At 44.8% G+C, this 26,030-nt stretch overlaps 1 protein-coding gene across 7 annotated transcripts in view; it reads left to right on the top strand.

Annotated features, from left to right (window-relative positions):
• The first annotated feature begins 2,091 nt into the window (after positions 1-2,091).
• PTPRK (protein tyrosine phosphatase receptor type K) overlaps positions 2,092-26,030 on the top strand; it is a 584,676-nt gene continuing 560,737 nt past the window's right edge. For 2 of the 7 annotated variants that reach the window (XM_075924134.1, XM_075924133.1), the window contains exon 1: positions 2,094-2,626. In XM_075924134.1, the coding sequence (XP_075780249.1) occupies positions 2,539-2,626 (88 nt within the window). In that variant the 5' untranslated portion in view covers positions 2,094-2,538. Of the gene's footprint in view, positions 2,627-3,027; positions 3,086-26,030 lie in introns of those variants that run through there. The other 5 variants (XM_075924132.1, XM_075924131.1, XM_075924137.1 and 2 more) reach the window with 5 other exon arrangements.

Below are 26,030 nucleotides of genomic sequence, written 5' to 3'. Positions count from 1 at the left end.
TTTTCAGGGGTAAAATATTTTTGTATTTATACAAAAATCTGAATTGAAGATAATATTAAGATTTATATTAAAGCAACTTACTCAAAATTAGGATTAACAAGTGTCCTTGGTTCTCCTCAAATACAGGAACTGTAGTGGCTGTGTCTAGTCTGGCCAGTTTTTCCGGAAAATCAGCTGCTTTTCCGGAAAAAAATGCCAGCTGTCTACACTGGCTGCTTGAATTTCTGCAAAAGCACTGACTTCCTACTGTAAGAAATCAGTGCTTCTTGCGGAAATACTATTCTGCTCCCATTCAGGCAAAAGTCCCTTTTGCGCAAAGCTTTTGCGCAAAAGGGCCAGTGTAGATAGCTCAGATTTGTTTTCCGCAAAAAAGCCCCGATCACAAAAATGGGGATCGGGGCTTTTTTGCAGAAAAGCGCGTCTAGATTGGCACGGACGCTTTTCTGCAAAAAGTGGTTCTGCAGAAAAGCGTCCGTGCCAATCTAGACGCTCTGTTCCGAAAATGCTTTTAACAGAAAACTTTTCCGTTAAAAGTATTTCCGGAAAATCATGCCAATCTAGACGCAGCCTAATGTGTTCACTTGAAATCAGTAGATAGCCCATTTTTCTGCCACACTTAGAATACCAGTGCAGTTAGATGAGAAGTTAATGTGTCACGCTAACATAACTCTGAATTTCTCTGGTTCTGTCAGTTTAAAGAAAGACTCAGTGTTCTTTGATGTGCAGCATTTGTATTCCATAGAAATACATTTGGATTGGTTTTCAATAACTCCACCCAAATGAAACATTTACCTGGGCACATGAATCTGATTCCTCTACACAGTAAAAGTCTTTAAAACCAACATCTTTTTTAGACAAAAGTCTTTGTATTGGATTTTCTGGGTTTTTTTTTAAAGCTAATACACAAGTCTTCTCAGGATCAGGGCTAATCATATAAAAGGCCTAGATTTTAAATTACAGCTATATTGGTGTAGGTTAACTGTATTCCAATTCCCTTTCACAAATCCAGGAGTCAGATACAGCAGAAGAAATCTCTGCATTATCTTACACAGGGTCCTGTGAGAATATTTTATTTGATTTTGATTTCCATGAGTTCACACCTGTGTGTGCTTTTTATTCAAATAATGAGAAAATAATCTGATTTCACCCAGTTTTGCTGTGAAACCATGAATTCTGCAGGGTTCAAAAACACCCTATCAATTAGCACAAGTTGGCTGGAAAAGGTTTTGAATCACAACAAACCTTTTGATGAACCTGGGTTGAATTTCGAGCTTGTAATAAAACCCATCTGTTTTCAATGGTTTCAGATTTTGTTGCAATCGTTTCGTAACATCCCTAATTATAATTTGCTATGCAAAGAGGAAAACACACTCCAGGAACCAAGTTCACAGTTAAAAACGGCGGGGGGGAGAAGTCATCTGGTGTAAATAAACGTGCATGTACCTACTACTTCAGGTATTTTTAAAGAGCCTAATCCTGTTCCCATTCGAGCTAATGGCAAAACTTCCACTTGCACTCAGTGGAGCAGGATCAAGATTTTACTGTACAGCATACATTTGGCTTGGATTTTCCCAATAGTCACATTTGTACCCGGCCAGAGCCACATTAATGTCCAGGAGATAACATGTGGGAGAAAGAATCAGGCCCACCTATATCTGTGGAGACAATTGAGTAAATGGTTTATTACAATGCCAATGCACTTAAATAAGATTTAATAGCATTACAAGCTACGCGAGTTGCCAGAGAGAAAGTATATTTCCGCACACCCTGGCCAACAACTATATATAATAGACTGGCTCCACAATGTGTCCAGTTTGCATCAAGGTGTGCATTGAAATAATACCCTCCTCGCTCCAGTACAGTATTTATATTTTAAAAACGGAGAAACTCGAGCCAACGCAAAACAATAAAAGTGTGGAGTGAGCTAGGATCATTCCGGTCTGCCCTTGCAGGGGCGAGTTTGTAATCCTGCCTCTTTCCCCCTTTGTTCCCCTGGTTGGAGAAGAGAACACACCGCGGTAGCCCAAGACAGGAGCGTTCCCCATCGCTCGCTCGCTCGCTCTCCTGCGGAAACTGCTCACGTTGCCGGGGAGAGGAGGCTGCTACACACGAGAGGCCGGGCCCCAGCGGCTCCAGCAGCAGCTGGTGTGCCCGCGGCCACCCGCCAGGCTGCATGCCCGCGTCTCTGCAGCAGGAGGCGCTGACGGGCCCCGCTCTGGCGGCGTCTGGGCTCCGGGCCGGAGTCCCACATTCCCCCTGCCCAGCGCTGGGAACCGGCGGGTTTGACGTGCTCGCGCGGCTCCTCCCTCCACTGTCGCCGAGCGGCAGCAAAGTAACTCTGGAGTTACGGGCAGCAGCAGCCGCCGCCGAGCGTGGAAGCGCCGGGCTGGGGCTGCCCTCGGGGTGGGTCGGGGGCGGGTCCGCGGGCCGCGGAGGAGGAGGCAGTGGCGGCTGCAGCGGGGTGGGGGGTTGCAGGCGAGCCCTGCCCGCGGACCGGGGCCAGCCCGCTTATCTTCCCCAAACTTCTGCAAACTCGCCATGGAGCCCGGAGCCGCCGCCTGGCTGCCGCTCTTCGCCCTGCTGGCCGGTCCCTCGCCGGCCCTGCTCGGAGCTCAGTTCGCCGCAGGTAAGTGCCCGGGGCGAAGAGCCCGCGCTGGCCGCTGCTGCCCACCAGGTGCAGAGGCGGCGGCCACGGGCGCACTGTTGCGCTTGGTGGGGACGGGGGACGGTTCCGGCCCGGGCCGATTCCCAAGGGGCTGGCGCTCAGGTAAGGAGCGTCCCGCCCCGGGCAGAGCCGCAAGCAGCTCGCCAGGCTGCGGCGCCCCGCAGGGGGCTTTGTCTCGGGGTTCTCCCGCCGGAGCTCGCAGGGACTGGGCGTTACAGCCCGGCTCGCCTCCAGCTCCCTTTCTCCTCGGGGGGGCTGAGCTCCGCGCCGCTGCAGTGGGACAGAGCAGGGTTGGTTGGGGGGGGTCTGTGTCCGAGGGGCTCTCAGCGGCCTGCGCCTCATTGCTGCGGGGCTTGGCGAGCGAGGTGGACATTTAAATGTCTCGGAAACTCGCTGTCTTCTCCCTCGCCAGTTTCTCAGGTAGCGTTCGTGTCGGAGCTGTTGGTGCTCCCATTGTTCGGGTAACTTTCTTCTCCTGCCCCATGTGCTCGGTGCACTGGTGTGTGGTCAGGGCTTATTTCCGTGCGGGCTCCTTCTCTGCACACGGGAGAAGGGGGGTCTGGGACATAAAAGCAAATCAGCCCCAAGTTTCCTGCGGTGGGACTGGCCTCGCGATCGCCTCTCGGCCGAAGGGTGATCACGAAGGGGTGGAAAAACCCAGCTGGAAATTTGGCACGCGAAGGGAGTGGCGGCGGGGATTTGATTGAGTTGTAACAATCCCAGTTTTAATATAGACTTCACCCTTGCCCCCACCTTATTTTCCCAGGCGAGGGAGGGGGCTGCCAAACACATCGAGCCGTCGCTGTTTGATTTTTCTAAGCAAACAAGCTGCACCCCGAATTAGGCTGGTTTTTTTTTCTTTCCGCCTTGCACTTGGGGTCGCCTCTAGCAGGACAATTTTTTGAAGCGCTGCTGATTTGTGTTGGCTGCTTCTCTCGGCGGTGTGGCAGTCTTCACAGTTTACCTGGTAAATAACAGTCAGGGCCGCGTACTCGCTCGGTTGCCGGACTAAGAACTTTCCTGGCCAACCTCACATCTACCTCCACGAGTAACCCCTCGTTGCTGTTGCAGAAGGCTAGAGAGGTAGTCAGAAGGGCGAATCCATGGAAGACTTTATATTTCAGACTAATGTATAGATTTTTGCTAAAACAACGAGGAGACCTGTGGCAACTTAAAAGACTAACGTTTATTTGGGTATAAACTTTCTTGGGTCAAAACAACTTTGTGAGCTTCATGGAGTGGAAATGACAGAGGAGTGTGTGTGTGTGTGTTTGTTTTTCGCTGTTCTTAGACTACCCTGGTACAAGTTTATAGCAGTGAAAATGTGGGAATTTCCCAGATTATAAAAAACAGAGCAAGACCAGAAAGGTGTTTCAGGTGAGGGACTCCAGTCAGGGATCTGTAACCGTTTCCAATGGCTCAAAAGTGAGAGAGGCTAATATTCAGATGGCAACACATGCACTATGTGAGGTTCAGTCATGGAAAGATGATGAAATACAACATACAAGGCTCTGATCATGTTAGACAAGATAGTATTTTTAATTTGAGTTTGTCTGTAGTAAACATGCTGCATCTCTACTGTAGAATTGAAATCACATTTTGGGCTGGCTCTTTAATGTGAAGCATTACATATAAGAATAGTACAGAAGACACTTGTTTTCTCTTTCCTTATCCCCTGCCCTCGGTTGCATGAGTTTGAATAGACGTTTGAGTCCCATCTATTGGGACCTTAGTTTGTTGATTGAAAATTTGATTTGGAACATTGCTATGACTGAAGGTATATGTATTTGTGAGAATTTGAAATATTGTTGTCATTACAGCTGAAGTGTAAAATTTTAATTGTAATAGAAAGGTGTTATTCTGTTCCCCTGAATACATTTCTTTCTCTTGATTAGAAGATTTGAATCTTGTAATTCTCTCTTAATTAAGAAAAAGGTGAAGATAGAAGTTGTGCTATTATTTGCTGCTTATGTGTCCTATGTGACTGACTTGGAAGTGTATAATTTCATATCTGCTTATAGAAATTGTAAGCAAAGGTAAACATTGATGTTTAGCATCATGAAGGTCTTCACTGGGGAACAGGAAAGAAGAGTACTAAATGCGCAGCACTAGTTTTCCTCATAGTTGATATTACAGGACTTTCTAAAATTTTATGCTAAGGCAGAATATAGCTTCATGTATGCATCATATTATAGACCGATTTGGCTATGGCAATATGAAATAACACTATGGCAATATGAAATAACACTGACTTGACAACCTCATATCAATGTACCATATAGATTTCTACTTATACAGCCTTGTAAAAACAAGGGTCTTGATTTACATAGACGTGTGGTCACTTGTGTTTTCTAGGTTTTCATGAGATGTTGTGTCTGAGATTGTCATGGAACCCTATTGATATTTAATGGAGACAATAAAAAGTTATGTCAATATCTTAGGATTTATAGAGAGAAGAAGAGAATGTAGGATTTTGACTAAGTTAAGTCTGTCTGACTTAATCACATTTGTGGAAATACGTGATTAATTTATTTCATACTGAGTGTATCATTAGCTGATGCCTTCAGTTTCTAGTGCAAAGTATCAGATGTGCTGATATATTGTACTGATCAGAGCTCCATCATTTAGAAGAACACTCCGACTCTTAAAGGTTAGAAGAAAAACAGCTGCAAAATATGGATGTTTAAGATTCTATGGTTATACATCATAATTTAGACACTTGGGACTGAAAAGACTTGTTAAAACACCTTGTCCATCCACCTTTCCTTGTAGAGTTGTTTGCTACTGTGTGTTTCCTGATCTTTAGTCTAGCTTTGAGTTTCCCAGATTTACTAAACCTCTACATACCTATTCTTTCCCTATCACATGCCAGCCCCCAAAGCCCTTTAATTATTTTTGTTCTCTGAATTCCTTTCAGTTTACAATCTTTCTAGTATCAGAGGGTTCAAAAGTAAACACAAGATGAGTGTACCCCTCCTACAGAAAGGAACTAGCTCTCTAGTCCACAGCGAAATACCCCTGTGCATGTAGCCAAAGGCACATCCACTTTGCTGCCTACTAGCACCTTGAGGTTTTTAGCAGCAATACTGCTTTCTGACTATAGTCCTTAAACTGACTACTGCTCCCCTTCCCATGTATTAGCCTGCTGTTTTCCAAGTTAAAACTCATTCTAATTTCACTCCAGTTTCCTTTATGTTTGTATTCATACTCTCCAGTTCATAAGAATTTAAAACAGTGGTACTATTCATCATAACTTCTCTGGTCATTAATAAAGATGTTGACTTAATTTGGGTCTGCTAGCAATATCAGCAGCACCCCACTGACACCTCTACAATGTATAAGCTGAAATGTTTCATGAGCCTTCACATAGTTTTCAATCTATGAATAATGGCCAGATCGAAGACAGTTTAAGTTAATATTCAGTTTGGATTGTGTGATGTGTTGTATTACAGGACAGGCCAAACTGTGACCCACAATCTTGTTAAAAGCATCCCTCCTTCAAATGGGTTTTCTGATGCCTGCACTCCAACCTTATGTATTCTATGAAAGCACATAGGAAGGAAATGAGGTGGAGCACATTAAAGAGAAATTTAGGAAAAATGAGAACAGCTATGAAAAAAAGAGGAAGATGGATTTTGAAAGGCAATAGCCACAGATGGAAATTTTCTCTGGCGTGTAATCCTCAGCCTCATCATACATAGATGACATGGTAGGTGTCTAATTTTGTTCTTTGCAAGAGTGCAGTCAGGTTTTTTTAACATTCTGTGGACCTTAGTGTGTTGTTTCTTTAAGTAGCTGCTTCTTTCTATACTACTTTTTTTTTTTTAAGATGTAATGGGACGTGGCCCGTCATCTTGGTATGTGGCTGTCACATTCTGGGCTAAAACATTGTGGCAGTGCCTGAAGTTCACAGAAGTTTAGCTACTTCATATACAGCACTTTCTTTATTCTATGATTTCTAGAGTTTAATAAGGAACTGATCGATTTTTAAATTTGTTTACTCTAAATGCCACTTAATGTGATTATAATAGCAGTTTTAAAATATAATTTTATTTTATGTTTACTACAAGATATTAAGCTAAAATTCCGAGATCAACTTCCTCAAAGGAAGAACCTTACTGTCCTCAAAATCTGGTATTATAGAGCAGCACAAATGTTATTTCTTTTATAAGGAATCTGTAATCTAAGAGCTACCCTTGATATAGGGAAACAAACTAAAATCTTTAGCCACTAACACAAAATATTAACAATTTTATTTTATTTATCTGATTGTGTGAAAGGTTTAGGCAGTTACTAAAATATTTTTTAAAATATAAGATTAGGAATTAAAAAGGTTTTTGAAACTGAGTGAGCTCTCTATTAAAACAGCTAAAGTCTGGCTGGTATTTTCTCACTGTTCAAATTTGTGTGTAATATACACTCATGCACAGTCTGTGTATAACATATTAAAGAAGGTTAAATACTTAAAAAAATATTTAAAACCCTGACAGACTGCTTAGGTGGTGATGGATGAAGCCATTTTGTTGTAGAATACATTTCTCCCTTGTATGTTAGTATCTCTTGTATGTGGGCTTATTAATTCAAGGCTCCAGTCTTGCATAAATATTTGTGGTAGTGGGGCTGAAACTCTTAAAATTGTGAGATGTGGATTAAGTTCCAGAGTGCAATTTGTATTAGCCAGACATTCATGATACTGCATAGTTCGCATTTGGTCATATGAACTGGTAGATAGGCATAAAATGAGTCATATGACATTAAAAAAGAATTTTGGCTGTAAACCTAATTCTTGCACTTTGTACACCTTGTTTGGTGATGTGCAGGGGGCAGAGAACTACTTTCTGTCTGCACATTCAGACAAGTTTGTGTATAACTTTGAAGAACTATGAAAATGCTGTTGAAATTATAACAAAGATTAAGCAATTGATACAAATTCCTGAGAATAAAATATGTCACATTTAGGATTGCCAATTTTGGTTGGACGTATTCCTGAAGGTTCTATCACATGATACAGTCTTAATTCTTGGAGATTCCAAGACGGTTCTGGAGGGTTGGCAACCCTAGTTGCAATGTTTCCTGAAATAATAGGCTATTTATGTTTGCACAGCAGCAATATTTTGTTAGAGACCAAAGTTTACAGTTTTAGTTAAACAATACCAATCTCCCCTAGTGTAGGCTGCTTGTTGAATAATGATTTAATCTTTCCTTTATATGGGTGCTAAGCAGTTCAGTAGACTTTTAAGTAATTTTTTTTTGAATTGTGGAGGGTGAGGTCATAGTTGACCATTGTGAGGGTTGTTGATACAGTTAAGGAGCTCCATTTACTTTGTTTAGCATTTGGCAGGTAGTTATGCAAGTCAGTTGCTTTTGTTTGTTCAGGGTGGGGGATGGGGTGAGGGTGGGAAATCTATGCACAAGTTTAGGGCACTGTCACTATGGATCAGTTTGTATCTGAGGGAACAATGCTCATTTTCTTTTGTTTTTGTTTGTTTGTTTTTTGCCTTTTGTTCTTGAAATTTATTTCCTCAAACTCTAGGTGTATTTTTTTTCTTAGTAAAACTCTAAGTGTGTTTGATCCATTTGCTCCACTGTATCTGTTTTCACAGCCAAATCCCTGCCGGTGAGTCAAGATTTTTGTCTTACTTTCAACAATTTATCAGCAGTTTTAAAATATTGAATAGATTCATAGGTACTGGCTGACAGACAAATCAAAACAAGACAATTCAGTTAAGAACTGCCCGTCTCCCATCTGGTAGCAGTATGCAGAGCTGAGAACACATTGAAGTTATGGACAGCACCCCTTAGCTCCCAGTATTTAATTGCAACCTCAGGTGATCCAAGTTGTGTAATTCTGGCTCTGGCCCATTTTCAGGATTGGGGACATTAGACTACACATTAAAGGTAAAATCCCTGTATTTTATGCGTGAGATTCCTCATTTTTAGTAACTTCTGTCCCAAATGTAAAAGTTCTTTTAGAGCAAGCCTTAGTTAATTGACTGTTGTGTTTTACAGCAAAACAAAGGAAACTTTCCAGAATACGTGAGAAACTATGTCCATCAAAACAAAGGGGGAAAAAAAATCAAAATTTTTATAAAACTAAAAAATTATTCATAAAAACTTAAATTTTATATTGTTTTCTTGGCACACATTAATTTTTATACTTAAACATTGTTTTAAATCATTATCTGAGAAAGACAGGATACATTGATTTACAGCTGTTCTATATGCCTTGAGAGAGGGTTTTGTAATAGAGTTGGTTGAGAGTACACTATGGCAGTTCCAGTTGACGTAGCCATAACAGGATTTTGTCAGGAAGTATTTGAGTGACACATTTATGGCATGATTATAGTATGGAATTGAGATCTGAGTTTGCTATCATGTAAATTTGCTGCAGGACTGAGACTTTTAAAGACATGAATTTGTAAGCATCATACAATTATGTAGATTAATTGAAAAATGCAATATTTCTCACTCTCCCAACTATCACTTAGATGGGTACTTAAGAATTTTGAATTAGGCCTATGCTTTAAAGCCATATTTTCTTTCTTCTGTAATTAAATGGTGGCATGTTCACATTATTTTTACTGTACATTGAATACCATATTTATACTGACTGGTTGAGTTGTATGTGTTGCGTATACACATACACTTCCTTACTGTAATAACAAAGCAAAACCATACTGCTGGCTTTGAAGATAACTAACTGGCAGAGTAAAATACCATGACAAAACAAATTAGATTCTAATTAAAATAAGTTCTAAGAGCTTCTGATAAATTATATCCTTTGTGGAGTGGAAACACTTAATTTTATAAATGTTGTAGGTTTTAATTATGATTAGTGCTAAGTAGCATTTCCACACATTCATTTTTCTATAGTTTTTGTAGCTTGACTTAAAATACCTATTGACTTTAGGTGCTTATGTCATCCTAAAGGTATGTCTACACAAACCTGAGAGTTTGCTATCATGCTAAAATGATCATGTGGCCACAGCAACTTGAGTTAGTCAGTTTAGCAGAAATCTGAATGACCCCCTGTGGGTAAGTACTCTTGTGGCTAGCCCAGGGGTCTACAAATCTAGGCACACTACTTCAGAAAGGTTAATCTTCTTGCCCTGGGCTGCGCTGCTCTCCCAGGAGCGGGGGAGGAGCTCTCTTGGGTGCTCCACTTGATTACCTGCGCTGGGCTCTGCTCTGGCTTTTTCTGTGGGGAGGGGAAGAGCAGTGTGTGTGCGGTTCCCTGGAAGCTGGATGAGGCGCAGAGCCTTGGGGCTCCTCCCTAGCCGCAGGAAGGCAGCACTGGCTCCCATATTGCAGGTGGTGTGATGCTGGATCACTAGCACAGGCTGGGGTCAGGGTGGCTTGGGAGGGGGGCTGTTAGGTGACCCTGAGGTGTTCATCCCTGTTGGGAGCTGGGTCCTGTAGGGGTCCGGCTCGTGGTGCCCTTGTCTTCCTGCCAGAGACCCAGATGCCCGGGGCCAATGTGGTTTTGGGGCAGAGGAACCCCCCACACGTTTCCCTCTCCCCTCAGTTGCCCCTGCTGCCGCCCGTCGGAGCTGCAGCTGGGCAGTGCTCACCCTGTAGTGCAGTGGTTCTCAAACTTTTTGGTCCGGGAACCACCTGGCTCAATGCAAACCTTTCCGTGGACCACCAGTTGCTAATGGAAACTGACCATTCGTTACATATTTCGCCTGAGCCATTTTGCTAGTGCTGCAGCAAGGGAGAATGGTTTAATTTAAATTATTAAACAGATGAAGTGTTTTAACTTTCTCATGTTAGTTTCAGACTTCATTTTAAATAAATTAATATATTAATTTATGTCTAATACAAACGGTTTCAATGTTTTCTTTATTTATGGCAGGGGTGGGGAACTGTCAGTTGGGGATCACACAAGTGAGAAGCAAAAAAAGACTTCTTCAAAACCCTCTGAGCCTGACCCCATCATACCTCATTCTCCAGTTCCCCCATTACATCCTCATCCCAGCACCTGGCCCGCCATTCCCCACCCCTCTCTCAGGGGGAGGGGAGGGCTGTCCTGGATCTGTGTGGGGTCCCTGTGCCACCTGGTGGAAGTGGTGCAAGGAGCCGGGACGGCTCTCATGGGCATCAGAAGTAGACTCCCCCACTCAATTACTTCCTTCTCACCCAGCCCCGCCCCCCTCACTGCCTCATCACCGCCTAGCCCTTGACACTCCAAATCCCCCCTGCCCGTCTTGCACGGTGGCGGCTGCTTGGGGACGGTCCCGACCAGGCCCCAGGGTCAGGGCAGCCTGTTCCCTCCCCCTCACCTGTGAGTCCTCACATGCCGGCAGGGTTGTGGTGGGCGGTGCAGCAGCAACATGCATGCGGGGGTGAGACCTCAATCCTGCATCTCTGGGGTTCCTGTGCTGCCTGGTGGAAGAGTGCAGGGAGCTGGGGTGGCTCTCGGGCACCAGGGGTGGACTCCCTCACCTTACTGCTTCCTTCTCCCTCAGTTTCCCTGCATGCTGGCAGGGATGGGTAGGTGGAGCAGCAGCAGCACACATGTAGGGATGGGGCCTCAACCTGGGAATAGGGAGCCCGTCCTGGCTCTGCACGGGGTTCCTGTGCTGCCTGGTGGAGATGTGTAGGGAGCTGGGGTGGCTCTTGGAGAAACCAGGAATGGGTGCGAGTCGGGGCTTTCTTCACATATACCACCCCCCATGTGCCCGAAAGCCTTGCAGCTGCGTGGGCTCTGGAGAGGGGGGCTGAGTTTCCGACACAGATTCTGTGTACCACCGAAAATTGGCTCATGTGCCACTTATGATCTGTGTGCCATATGTTGCTGACCCCTGGGCTAGCCCACGCTGCCATCTATGAATCACATTGCTGTTTTTAGCACATTGGCTCAAGCAGAGCTAGCGCCTGTCTACCTGCACTAGGGAGCAAACTCCTAGTTACTAGTAGATATACCTTAACATTGATAAGCACTGGTGCCTTAATACTTGAATGTTTCACTTGGGGGTTCCAGATATCCCATCAAGAATAGCAAGTGAAAATTATAAAAACCCATCATTTTCATCTTGTATCTCTTGCTGGTGGTAGAACAACTGTTCCACTTAAAACAGCTTGTCATTTGGCATCTTTCGGGCTTTGCCTGGTGGTTGGGGGATTAAAATCACATCAGGCGACTAGCTATAGCTCTGCAGTTCTTGATACCGTCTCTGTGACTATAAATGTGGGAGAGCACAGCTGAATTTCTTTCATAATTTTCTTTCTTATATACAGCAATGCAGGGGTAAGTGTTTTTGATTTTTGGTAGTGAGATGGCAGTCAATACTTAGTAGAAGGACAGGGCATCAGAACCAAGTAATGTGAAGTGCAGAAGTCAATTTTATATTTTGTACATTTGCTAACCTCTGATTTCCCTATGAAAGCATTATATCTGTATTTTCTTTATTTTCCTTCCTGTGGAGGAGGGCTTTTTCAGAGTGGCATTTTGAGAGATGAATATTACCTTGTTATAAATGACCTGCAAATAAATATATATAATAGGGTTCTTTATCTTTACTGCTGTAGAGGGGGAAAAAAAAAAGACCAGAAAGATGTTGGTCTGTTTGTTCCCTTCTGCTTGGGTTTTGTTTTTTTGTTTTTAATCTTTAGAAATACAAGGAATGTCAACTTTGATCTTCCCACGTTTTGCTGGAGGTACTTCTAAAGGCCCTTGGAAGATAAATATTGTTAATTCTTGCACTTTAAGTGAAGGGAAAAGGCATTGAGTCATACACATCCTTTCTCTGAACTGTAATTCACTGAAGTTAAGTAGATTTTAAATGGCAAAGAAATAACAATAAAAATAATTAATCAACAGTTAAGGTTGCTTGGTGATAGTTTCTGTCTTTCCAGGACATGAAGTACAGCAAAACTCAAATTTATGAAGTCCAGGAAATACAGAATTAAAGAACATGTCCTTGTAATGTTATCTCGCCCCTCACCCCCCCCCCCCCCCATCCCAAAGCAGGCAATAAGCTCTAAAAACTACTTGCATCTTCATTCGGGGGTATACTGCTGCTTTATTGAATGGTAAAGGCAGTAAGTGGAACAGGTAGCTAGATATTTGTTTGTTTGCTGTAGAGATGGGGATTAGGTTGAAGAGCCAGAGCTGTGATTATAGTATGAAAAGATCAGGGTTTGGACTCTGTGTGTGTCCCAAGTAAAGGAAGGGGAAGTGGGAAAGCATGTGTATCTTGAGAAGTTATTGCAAAATTGTACAGGTTGTCTCGTTACCAAGTTAAGTGGTTGGCGTAAGGGAGGTGTTTTTACCATGGTAATTGTCAGTAATGAAGTGGGATATGAGAACAGTCTCCATGTTTAGATGGTCTTCTGTGAGTTAGTGTGAAGTGTTAAATTTCCCAAACGTGATTGTAAACTAGGGAAAGGTCTGTAGTTAAAATGTCACAATGAATATACTGCCTTCTACACTGATGAGAGGCCTCCCATCAGCACTGGTAGTCCACATCCTCAAAAGGCAGTAGCACTGATATCGGTGGAGAATTCTCTCATCAACCTTGTGCTGTCTACACTAGAAGTTAGATTGGTTTAACTGTACAGGCAGTCCCCGATTTACGCGGATCCGACTTATGTCGGATCCGCACTTACGAACGGGGCTTTTCTCGCCCCGGAGCTCACGGGCGGCGGGTCGCCACCCGTGTCCTCTGGGGCGAGAAAAGCTTCTCCCGGTCTCCCTGGTCTGCTGGGGGGGGGTCCAGCAAAGCCGCTGGACCCCCCCCCCAGCAGACCAGGGACACCTGAGCAAAGCCGCCCAGGCGGTGGGAGTCCCACTGCCTGGGCGGCTTTGCTCGTTTGCCCCGGAGCAAAGCCGCCCAGGCAGCGGGATTCCCGCCGCCTGGGCGGCTTTGCTCCTGTCCCCCTGGTCTGCTGGGGGGGGGGGTGCAGCTAGTGCCCCCCCCCCCAGCAGACCAGGCTTTTCTTGCCTACCCCTGGGGTAGAGCAGCTGGGGGCTGCTGGGTTGCTCCAGTTGCGCCGAGGAGCTGCGCTACTGGAGCAACCCAGCAGCACCCCAGCTGCTCTGCCCCAGGCGTCCCCAAGTCAGCTGCTGCTGAAACTGACCAGCGCTGACGACAGGAAGCCCGAGGAAGAGTTGCTCTGCCCCAGGCTTCCTGGAATCAGCCGCTGATCAGTTTCAGCAGCAGCTGACTTGGGGATGCCTGGGTTTCTTAAGTTGAATCTGTATGTAAGTCAGAACTGGCATCCAGATTCAGCCGCGGTTGAAACTGATCAGTTTCAGCAGCGGCTGACGCCAGTTCCGACCTACATACAGATTCAACTTAAGAACAAACCTACAGTCCCTATCATGTATGTAACCCGGGGACTGCCTGTATTGCTTAGAGATGCAAATTTTGAATGCCCCAAGCAATGTAGTTATACGTACTTGGTTTTCTAGTGTACACCTGGATTAAGTGGTTGAGTGTAGAATAGGTTCAGGTAGTGCACTTCCTTTAAAGCCGTGGTCACCAAGCCGTCGATCGTGATCGAGTGGTCGATCAGGGAGGCTTGACCAGTCAATTGCGAGGCTTTGGGGACCTCTCCCCCCGCCCTCCACCCCCAATATTAATGCCGCACTGATGCTACCTCCAGGGACTATGAAGGTAGCGCAGTCTTCCTGCGGGGATGGGGAGATTTCTCCAGCTGCACACTAGGTCCCAGAAGTGCAGGCTGCTTTCTTTGCCCCCCCAACAGCTGGCACAATACCTAAAATGCCGGTCCATCACACGCTGGGGACTTTGTTCCCATGCTGCCTTTCTGCGCATGGGGGAGGGGCTGGGAGTCCGGGACTGTGCCGGCTCTAGCTGCTCGAGTGGCACGCGCTGCCATGGGGAGTGGAGGAGCAAGGCGCACGCTGGCCAAGCAGTTGGAGCTGGCGTGGTACGCGACTCCGCCTCCACCCTCCCCCTGCACGGGAAGGCAGCGGGGGAATAAAGTCCCCAGCGCACCGGCTCCAGGTGCTTGGGCGTCCCATGCTGCCTTGGGGAGCAGAGGAGCAAGGTGCGCGCTGCCCCATCTGTTGGGGCTGGCGTGGTCCAGGACTCCCTCTTCCCCCGCATGGGAAGGCAACAGGGGAATAATGTTTCCAGCGTGCTGGCTCCAGCTGCTTGGGTGGCGCATGCTGCCCCAGCAGTTGGGGCTGGCGCGGGGTCTGGGACTCGCCCTCCCCCCTGCGCAGGAAGGCATCAGGCAAGCGATGGACCAGCGTAGTCCACGTACTTCCAGGGCCTTGGTGTCAGCTGCAGGATCCCCAGTTACCAGTCCCTGTCCCCTCCCCCCACCTAGACTCCCACAAATACCCTGCCCCAGCACCCATTGGCACCCTGTCCTCTGCCCCAGCTCCCATTGGCACCCTGTCCCATGCCCCAACACCCATAAGCACCCTGTCTTGTGCCCCAGCACCCATTGGCACTCTGCCCCTGCTCCCACCAGCACAGTTGTGGCCACATTAGTGAGGTTTGGAGGGGTTGTGTTTTTGTATCTCACTTGTGTGGCCCTGACTGACTTTTCTGTGAGTCAGTGACCCCTATTCAAAATAGGTTCCCCATCCCTCTCCTAAATAAAAACACTGATGAAATCTTTTGTGTTTTACATAATATTTTATTTAAAAATGAAGCCTGGCCAGCAAGCCCCCAGTTGGGGCCAAGTCCCCATCTGGCCACAGCATCATAACACTTCTGTACCCCCCACCATGACCCTAAATCTGAGCCTATCATACATTGGAACTCCCTGTCCTGAGCCTCTCACATCTCCAGACTCCTCTACCCTCACATCCTCAGTCTTCTGCCACAACACTCTTGCACCATTCACACACTGCATATCTGTGTCCTGAGCCCATCATATGCCCAACCTCCCTGCCCTGAGCCACTCACACACCCCAGCCCAAACTCCTGCATCCTCATATCCACAAACCTGTGGCTTGCTCAGCACTCCAACCTTCCACCTGAGCCCAACACTCCCCAGCCTGGAGCCCCCTCCCTGAGCCAGCGTCCCCTTCTCTACATCCTCCTGCATCCAAATTCTCTCCTGGAGCTTGCACCTTTCACCCTTTTCCACATCTAAATCCCTCATTCACACCCCAGAGCCCACACCTCCTGTCTCAACCCAGTGAGGGTATGGCTAGACTGCAGGAGCTTTTCTGGCAAACACGCTCTTTTGGCAACCCCTGTATTCCTTGTCCCACGAGGAATGAGGGGCTTCCAAAAGAAGGGATTTTTCCAACATTTAGCCCAATCTAGATGGGCCAAATGTCGGAACATTTTCTTCCAACAGAAGGATTGGAAAAAAGTGGCAGTGTAGCCATACCCTGAGAGAGTATAAGAACCGGGGATAGCAAGTGATGGAAAGAAGGGGAATAGAGAGGGCGGGGCTGCAAGGAAAGGATGATGTCTTGGGGAAGGGGTAGATCTTGGCTTGTCCTGACATTTAAAAAATTAGGTGGGATAGTAAATGTGTGATGACTTGCATCATGGGTTAGCATGTAGTATAGAAGTGAATAGTTCAGAGTCTAGATGGGGAATGGCTACAAAAACGAGTGGACCAACTGTAAAGAACGTGATCTGATATTTTAAGTGTAAGCGTGTGTATAAGCTGTTTCATGATTGTGTAGTACACCTATGCCCACCCCCAATTTAACACTTCATACTAACTCTCAGAATACCATCTAACTCTGATAAACTCGTTAGAGGTTTGCTGTTTGCCAAACATCATCATCTACACAAAGAAAATACTGAGAGACCAAATCTGGAGTTGAGCTGAGTTCTTGGCAAGCTGAGGAGAAAAAGGTTTCGGAGGAAATCCCAAAGTAGGTTAATGAAATTTTTTGCCACTTTTTTTTATAGTTCTTTGAGCAGACAGAGAAATAGTGTAGGTAGGAAGTGGTGGTTACTGATGTAGTAATAATCATGTACGTATGCAGTTCAGACACTCCTATGGTAAAGTATATCTAACTCTTGCATACCCCTTTTCATCTGTAGAGTTCAAGAAGGGAAACATCATCATCTACACAAAGAAAATAAGGCATAGACAGGTGAAGTAATTTGGCTAAAGTCATTCAGTGAGCTAGTGTGACAGCTGGGAATAGAACTAGGTTTTCTGAATTTCAGTCTACCATTCTCTCTAGTAGGCCCACACAGTCGCTGTGTGATTCCTAAATGCTCTCTCTTCCTTTTCACACTCCCACACCCTTTGTTACAGTGGAATGGTAAAAGTAGTCTTGCTTTGAAATATTTGTGTGGTTTCTAACAGCTGGTGAGAGAAATCTCAGGCATGCTCTATGTCCCATAAACTTGGCAATTTTATTAAATGGTTGTTATGGTAACTTTTTAAGCATAGAATCATGGAAATTTAGGATGGAAGGGACATGGATAGGTCATCTAGTCCAGTCCCCTGAACTAAAGCTGGATTAAATATTACTTAGACCATTCCTGACAGATGCCTATTCTGCTTTTAAAAATCTACAGTGATGGAGAGTCGTAGGTGGTTTCTTCTAGTGCTTAGCAGTCTTACCTCTAGGAAATTTTTATAATTAACTTCCTCACATGAATAACAACAGATTTTCCTTATCCTGTAGGCTAGTATCCTATAGGCTAATTATCACTAATTTATTAACATACAGATACTTTGATTACTATGGCAGACATGTAGGTATTGATGTATCTCAAAATATCTCAAACTGGATATTTAAGCAAGATCTTAACAAAACGGTGTATTATAAAGTAATGTTAGGCTATTTTGTGACTGAGGGTCACTGCTGATCAACATACGGCTAACAGCTTAAGCTACTATCTTACAGGTTTGGGCCTGCATTACTGCTGAATATATCTTCTCTTAAGCTAGTTTAGAATCTGTAAATCTTCCATATCATCCTAAACAGCTTCACCTTTTTGTGGGCATTTGTAATTATTTTCTTTCAGGAAGCAGGCAAGATGCCTTGTCTTTTTATTTCAGATGTCTGTCTAGAATTATATTTGAGTTTGTAGTGCTTAGATATTGTTCAGGTTCAGTGGCCACACCATCCCCCTTGAGCTATACGAGACGTGTCTTGGTAGTGCACTCTCTTAAGAAATGGCCTTGAACGATCCTGAGCTGGACCTGGTCTCCTGTTCAAGGATTGCCAGTCCCATGCTGGGCTGAATCAGCAGCTGCTCCTTTGCAGCCAGGGCGAAGAAGAGGCGAAGGTTGACCCAGTGCCAGTCCAGTATCCATCTCACCTGGGGGGCCATGCAGTAAATGTATGTTCACCTTCCAACAACCAGGTGTTCCATTTCCTGCATAGTACATCTTTCATTGGCTTGTTAACTGTCTTGTCAAGTGACTGCAACATTTTGGTCATTCCACTAGGAATAATTGCCAAGTCTGTTTTTTCCTGATGAAGCCTTTTCTTGACGGATGGCAAACGATGACACCGAAATGCATCCAAAACTATTAGAGACTGCTTTCTCATAAGTCCACCTGCCTGCTTCGCCCAAACCGTCTGTAGCCATACAAGCATTAAAGCTTCGTCAATCCAGCCTTTAGGGTGAAAACGCACATGAATGGTGTTCAGGAATATAACATTATTTGGCATTGAACACAATATAAGGAGGCAGCTTCATTCTCGCCCATGCAAGCAAGCATTACGGTAAACCTAGACTTTTCATGGCCTGTGGTAGCAATGGAGACGGTCTTGGCACCTTTCACTTCAAGCGTTCTGTTGTAGGGATTATCGAAATTTAATGGCGTCTGATCTGCATTACCAGTTAATGAAAGGTCGTAGCAGTGCTTCTTGCGTAGTTTTATGATAAACTTTTGGAACTGTAGTACCTTGGTGTCTGAGTCCATGGGTAGCTTCTGTGCAATTGTTGTTCGGTGTCAGACCGACAGGCCATGGCAATTCATGAACCGGTTGACCCAGCCATGCGAAGCTTTAAACCTGGCTGTGTTAGCGCATGTTTTGGCAATGGTCAAAGCCTTCATTCTAACCTCCGCAATGCTAACACCACCGCCTTGCTGTCTACGCTCAGCAATCCATTCAACCAGCTTGGCCTCCAGCTCAGGATATGCAGCGCTTCTACCTCACTCAGCCATCTTCATCCGAGGAAGTGCTTGTAGGCGCTCTTTCTGCTGTCTCCAAAGCTGAATGTTAGACTCTGCTATGCCATCAAATTCACAGCTGGCAGCTCTGTTGCCATGAGCCTCAACATAGCTAACAACTTTAAGTTTTTCAGCAGTCATGTAAGATCGCCGACAACTCATGGCATCCCAAAGAGAGCATGGAAATGCTGCGCACTGTATACTCGTGCCCTCACATGTGATTACTTGGCAATACAAAAAGGCAAGACAAAATATGGCAAAGTCAGGGTGCGCATTATAGATAGGAGTTCAGTTTATGCTGGAATTCTCATGTTTAAAAGGTAGGTGCGCATTATAGTTGGGATTTTACAGTAGCTGTTTTCCCATTCAAGCATCTTTCAATTTCTCTTTTAGTCTAAAAGATAACATTATTTTCAAAGCAAGGAGCAACTACTTTAGTTATGGATGAAAGCAAAGCTCTTTTAATGGCATCACCACTGGAATGCTGAATGGGTTGAAACAAATCTGTCTGAACAGGAACCTAATTTCCATTATTAAAATGACATGATTAGACCAATGGAAAATAGTGTGGAGACAGACAGGAAGGAGAATTCCTTTGGTTACAAGTTTACTATTTAAGACCTTGACATTCGTATTTTCAGTTTTGGAGACAAATGTCAAAAGCAGTTCAAATCAATAAATATGGTCAGGCTGTTCAGCCTGTTTTCTCTTAGGCAAATATGTTGTTATAAGCCTTTATACTCTTTTATGAGAGTGGGAGAAGATCCCATGTATTTCTTAAAGCAGAGGTGGGCAATAATATTTGATGGGGGGAGCCACTCCAAGATCTTGATAGGGCTGCACTTTTCTGTGGAGAGAGTGTGGGGTCTAAGACAGGCTGGGTGCAGGAGGGAGCTTGGGTAGGAGATTCAGGTGCAGGAGAGGGAGTTTGGGTAAAGGAGGAGCTTGTTATCTGGGTCAGGTTCTGGGAAGGGCTATGGGTGCAGGAGAGGATTCTGGCCTGGGCAAGGGATATAGGAAGAGGTGCAGGGTATAGGAGGGAATTGTGACCTAGGGAAGAGGGGGTGCACTGGGTTTGGGTGGTGACATGGCAGGAATTCTCACCCCGGGCAGAGCGTTGGGGTGCAGGTAGTGTGGGTGCCAGGCTCAGGCTTTGGCTGAAGGGTGCTTATCTAGGGGGCTCCTGGCCAATAGCCTAGCAGGACCAACAGGCAGGCTCTTTGTTTGCCTCAGCCCTAGGCTCAAAGCAGCTGACTGCTCCATGTGGCTCTGCACAACACGTCCCGGAGGGAGGCTTCGTGTGTTGCACCTGCTCCAGTGCACACTGTCAGCTCCTATTGGTTCCTTGGTGTGTGGCACAGAAAGTAACATGGCACAGCCAGCCGTTTTGAGTGTCATGGGGCTGCTCCATGCTTGAAAGTCTTAGTGGGACTGGTTGCAGGCTGGATTGAAAGACTTGGTGGGCTGCTGCATGCTCACTACAGGCTGTATCTTTTGCCCACCCCTGACTTAGAGTTGATTATCCTCTACCTTAAAACATTGATTTGAAGTCCCCCTATAGCCATTTGGGCCAAGGACTAGATAGGATTCTTCTCAGGGCCTGATGGCAGCTCTCCTTAAGGTAATATTTGAGTAGCTTGAGGTGTGGACTGCTCTCATATTTACAGTCCCTCCCCGTAGTGAATTGGACCCTACGACTGGTTTGTATGTCTTGTTAGCAGCTGGGTCAGTTTATATACCATTCAAAACATATTCAAGCATATGAACGTAACAGGTTTTTTTCGTATTTGATACTTCAGCTCCTTCCTCTGTATCGGGGTGGGGAACCGAAGTCCCAGGGGGCTGGATGTGGCCCTTAGCTTGCCTGGATCTGACCCCCGAGGCTCAGGGTTCCCCCCCCCCCCCCCCCCCCCAGCATTGAGGGAGCCTGTGCTGGTGCTTCAGCCGCCTCACCCACCACATGGTGCTGGTGTACACAAAATCTACTAGCGTGGGCCCCCTAGGCATTGGTGTGAGAGGGGAATTCAGGGAGTGTTTTTCTCCTCAGTTATGGACCACACCAGGAAGGATTTTTTTTTTTAACTTGTGTGCAGCCTCCAACTGATGTTTCTGTGGGTCAGCAGCCCATGACCCAAAAACGGTTCCCCACCCCTGCTCGATACTAATTTGTTGTAGTTCTGGGGCTAGGTCTCTATTACAGAACTTAGAACGGCACAGCTATACTGATGCAGGTGTGTCATCGTAAGATCTCTCATGTAGCCACTCCGTGCCAGTGGGAGAGCTCTTCTGTCAACATAATTAAACCACTTCCCCATGAGCAGCTGTAGCTATGTCTGTGGGGCTCTCCTGCTGATATAGTGCTGTGCACACAACTACATATTCTGGTGTAAGGTATGTTGCTGAAGTGTGTGGGTTTTTTGCACTTCTGATAGACATAAGATTTGCTGATATAAGTGGTAGTGTGGTCATGGCCTAATCAAAGCTGCATTTCTCTCAGTTGTGGAATAAGGGATTGTGTTGAGTGATTGGTAAATTTTGGGGGATGATTATCACAGTGTGCCTATTAGGAGTAGAGAGAGAGTGCCCTCATGTTTCTTATAAACCTTGAAGTGGGTTTACGTTATCTTTGAATTGAGAGAAACCTTGTATGTTAAAATACAGAGTTTCTGGCTTGTAATGATCCTGTGAATCTGGAAGAATAGAATATGTAATGATTAATGGCATTTCTGGACCTCTACAAGTACTGAAATAATCAGATAAGTAGCTATGCACAATAATAGTATCCAGATGCTAACTATAAACATCTCATCGCTGACTGCTGAGTACAGAAATGAAAACAATAAGGATTTGGTTTGTTTGTGTTTCAAAAGACCAGGTTTAATGGAAAGTAAAATATGGTGAAATACTCTCTTAAAATATACTGTCTTTGCTTCTCTTAGTTATCTGAGAAAAGCATCCTAAGATAAACTGTGAAGGTCAGCATAATTCTGTGACAATAAAATTTAATCTGATTAGAAAAACCTTTAAAATGGAGCAATGTGCAGAATACATTGAGTGGAGGAATTTGTGTTTGAGTGTGAAGCACCCACCATCAGTTCTCATGCTTTAGTCAGGGGTGTGGAATTTCTTTTGCATCGGGGCCACTGACCTACATTAAATCAGTTGGGGGCCATACATAAGTGAGCAGCAGCAGCAACAACCCCCCCCCCCAAAATCAAACTCCCCCAACAAACAACAACACAACCCTCACTGTCTGGCCCTCAAGTGAGAAGAAAAAAAACTCTCACAAATGTGCACCCCAACTGAGAAGCAGGAAGAAAAGATATTCCCCTCTAGCTTCAGCCCCATTGGTGAGGAGAGGTGCCAAGGCTGTGGGCTTACCCACAGAACTGGATTAACTCTTCTAGGGGTCTGGGTAGTACATTTTGTGCTGCCCGAGGCTCTGGGGTAGAGGCAAAATAAGGGGTTCAGTGTGTGGGAGTGGGCTGCTGGGGAGCAGGCTTTGGGGTGAGAGGACGGGGTCTAGGTAGCAGGCAGAACACAGGAATGGACTGGAGTGAGGATGCGGGGTCTGGTAGGGAGGGAAGGTGCAGAAGTGGGCTGGAATGTGGGTGTAGGATCTGGGCAGGAGAGGGCAGGGGATTGGAGCGTGTACTTGGTGCAACTCCTGGGAGGGGGGCTCTGATGGATAGGAGGAGTGCTGGCCAGCATATGGTGACTAAGGGATTAAATTCAGGTAGCTAGCAAGGGTGTTGGCAGGAAGCCAGAAGAACCAATAGAAATAAAGTGCTGAACTTTGAATTGTATAAGGTACCTTACCTGCTTTCTTTGTGCAGGAGAGTTAAACCAGGAATTGAGAGACAGAATGATTTAAACCCAGGCAGGATTACCATGCCTCTAAGGAATTCAGGGCATGGAAGTGGACTGAACAAAGAAAAGACTGAGAGTAAATAAAGGGAAAAAAGTGAATCTAGTTGCAATCAAGATATTTTCTTTATTTTGCGGTTTGGTTTGAACTGCTTTATGGGAATCTATGCTTCCCCTTCCCCACCCACCAGCTAAGCATAGTTCCCAGAGATTTTCCCTGTGTTTTAATTTGTTTTCCTTTGTTGCTCTGTAACACTTAGCAATCAAGTATGCTTTATCAAGCAGATCTTTTGTTTTGTAATAAAAATCACTTTTTAAGGTGACGATTTGATTCTTGTGTCCTGGAAGTAACACACAGGTCTGCCTGTGTCTGTCTGTGTGCCTTAGACTAGAGGTCAGCTACCAGACTGCAGTTGGGTTTTCTCTTCTCTTGTTTTTCAAACTCTCGCATGGAAAAAGGATTTTGGGGTACCCCTGGGGGAGAATTCAAGTGTTATCCCCCCTGTTTTTAGCGATAAAATTACTTGATGGTGGCAGCTAGTACTCAAAATTCAGTGCGTTTGTGACTTGGGGGATTTAAATCACCTCCCCCAAAAATTATTTACATTGTTTCCCACTAATACTACTTCATATATGTCTTCAAAAAATGGTGCACATCTGATCACTAAAACAAATGAATTCACAACTCAGTCCATCTTTTTGCAACACTGAAAAGGGTACACTAATGACTAGTCAACTATCCGATAAGCAAATACTTATTGGATAATTGATACAAGTTGACTAGTTGCTCCCCCCCACCTTTCTGCCTCTATCAGAAAGAGGCAACAGGGGGGTGAGGAAGTGGAGGGGGAGTCCCCAGCTGATCCAGGCTGCACTTGGCATTTTAAAGTGGCAGCGTTGTGTGGAACCTGGGGTCAGCTGGGGACGCCCCGCTGACCCTGGACTCCATGCGGTGCTGCCGCTTTGAAATGTTTCAGGGAGCAAGGGGCCAGCAGGGGACTGCTTGAGTCCCCCGCTGGCCCTGTACTCCCAGCAGCACTTTCACCTTCGAAGTGTAGCAACAGCCCTAGGGCCATTGCTACACTTCAGAGGAGGAGGCGCTCTTATCGACTAATTGAATAGTCAATGCAAATCACATTGACTATTCGATTAGCTAATGAATGTAAATTTTACATCTCTAGGATACACTTTGAGTAATTTTTTAGATAACTTTATTTTTATTTATTAATTTAGGGAAATAGTACATAATGATCATTACCTGTATCAAGCTGTAAATGCAGCAGCAGTACATTAGGAATGATAAAAACTAAATCACACACAAACACAATAGCACTTACATGATATTAAATTAAATCTTAAGCGTTATATAAATGTTTCACATCTGCAGTTGCAGCAGTCTCCTGAGTTGCTGGCTGACAGCTGTCCTTAAACTTTCTTTTTTTAAAAAATTTTCAAATTTTATTAACGCTAACAGACAAGTCCTCAGAACATTAAATGTATGGTGTTCTTGAAACTTCTGCAACTAGCTCTCATCTTCCCTATTCCCTCTGCCATTTTGATGCAGAACTGAGTCCAATTTACCATAAAAGACTGACTCTGCGTAGAATGCGCTTCATTTTGGAGTAAGCCCCATTGAAAACAGGTGATGGGCAGACAATAAGATGGCAGATGTTTGCCAGGGTAAGCCCCTGTGGGCTGCCACTGTATTTACTCGCCCCTCTGCAGGTATGGGTGCTTGTAGCTCCCTTTGGCTGTGGATTGCTCCTCCCAGTCTAAGGGAGCTGCAATAAATGGCATGGGCTGGAACTCTGCTTCCCACAGCTCCTATTGGCCAGGAATGGTGAGTCATGTCTAATGGGAGCTGTAAGCACCTGTACTTGCAGAAGCTCAGGTAAATACAGCAGTGGCGGCCTGCCAGGGGCTAACTCTGGAGAACCGTCTCCATCTTTTTGCTCCTCCTTACTCTACAATTACTTCATTGAACTCCTTTCCCTCCCTCCTCCTCCTTTTAAAGATTTGATATATTACTATTGCATCCCTTTCTATTTCTTTTAAACTTAGTATGGTACAGGTAGGTCTTATTACCACAGACGTTATTTTCTCTGTTCTCTGATTATTTTCACTTTATGTATGTGGATTAGCTTTCTATATTGGACTTAAATTTTGCGTAACCCCAGTTCACATGGACTCTTATTTTACTTGTTCATTAAGGGAAGAACACATTAAGCTTGAAATGAGTATACACATTTTCAGAGACATCCACCCCTATGGAGATTAATATCACACTATGTACGAAGTCTGTGATCTGGAAATGAGATTAAAACAATTATTGACCAGAGGAGGAGGCTGAGACATTGCATCTTCACAGAGGTGTCCACTATCAATGGTGATTAATAAAATAGAGGAAATCTAGTTGGAAAGTCAGGCGAAGCATTATCCAGAAGAGGGGGTGATCCTCTTCCATAATAAACAGGTTTTACTTTTTTTGAAGGTTATTACCGTGCCTTTTAAATGTATCCTCAATATAATTAGGACTTATTAGTTATAGCATGATTACAAACAAAACTAAAATTGATTATTTTATTAATGTTGCAAGGCACATTCCTGGCATCCTCCCTTTTAATATTTAATATTACTTGACACTGTAAGTAATGAGAAATTTGCAGATCCAGTTAAGTTACAAGTTTTTGTTAAACAATGAAAGCTCAATACTATTATTAAACAAACGTGTTAAACAATTTTACTTTCATTGTATAAACATGTCTTGAAAGCATAGATGTATTTAAGAAATTTTAATACACATGGCAGAAATGCATATAACCTAAACTCTCCATCCATCTGTAGAAAAAGCTCCAGAAATCTAAGTTCTGAATGTATTTGATGTCTAAAAATTAAATATTACATACGCATTTTTCTAGAAAGATAAGATTGTTCTGCTTATGCTTGGTTTTGCTAAAACTTTCTTCTGTTCAGATGTCAACCATTGTACTTTGTCGCACTGAGGAATTCTGCAGTGCAATTAAAAACCTAAGCCTACCACATGCCAGCTCACCTGGGCTCATGGGGCTTGGGCTGCGGTTCTGTTTGATTGCAGTAGAGATGCTCAGGCTCAGGCTGGTGCCAAGGTTTTGGTACCCTGAAAGAAGGGAGAGTCCCAGAGCTCAGGCTGCAGCTCAAGTCAGAATATGTACACTGCAGTTAAACAGTTCTGTGAACCCCTGGACCAGCCACAGGTATCTTGGTATGGTGTCTAATAACTGTAATGTCTGTATACACTAACCTGCCAAATCCAGCCCACAGCCCAGCAGGATCCTCAGTCAAGCTCCCTGGCTGCCCTGCTCCCTCAGGCTGCTCAGAGCAGCTACCTGCAGGGACCATGTGTTACTGTGAGCCAAGAGGGATTGGC

The sequence above is a fragment of the Pelodiscus sinensis genome, chromosome 3, assembly GCF_049634645.1.
Source record: "Pelodiscus sinensis isolate JC-2024 chromosome 3, ASM4963464v1, whole genome shotgun sequence".
Classification (NCBI taxonomy): Eukaryota; Metazoa; Chordata; order Testudines; family Trionychidae; genus Pelodiscus; species Pelodiscus sinensis.
Note: the sequence above shows the minus strand (reverse complement) of the source record. Positions and strands in the feature narration are given on the sequence as shown.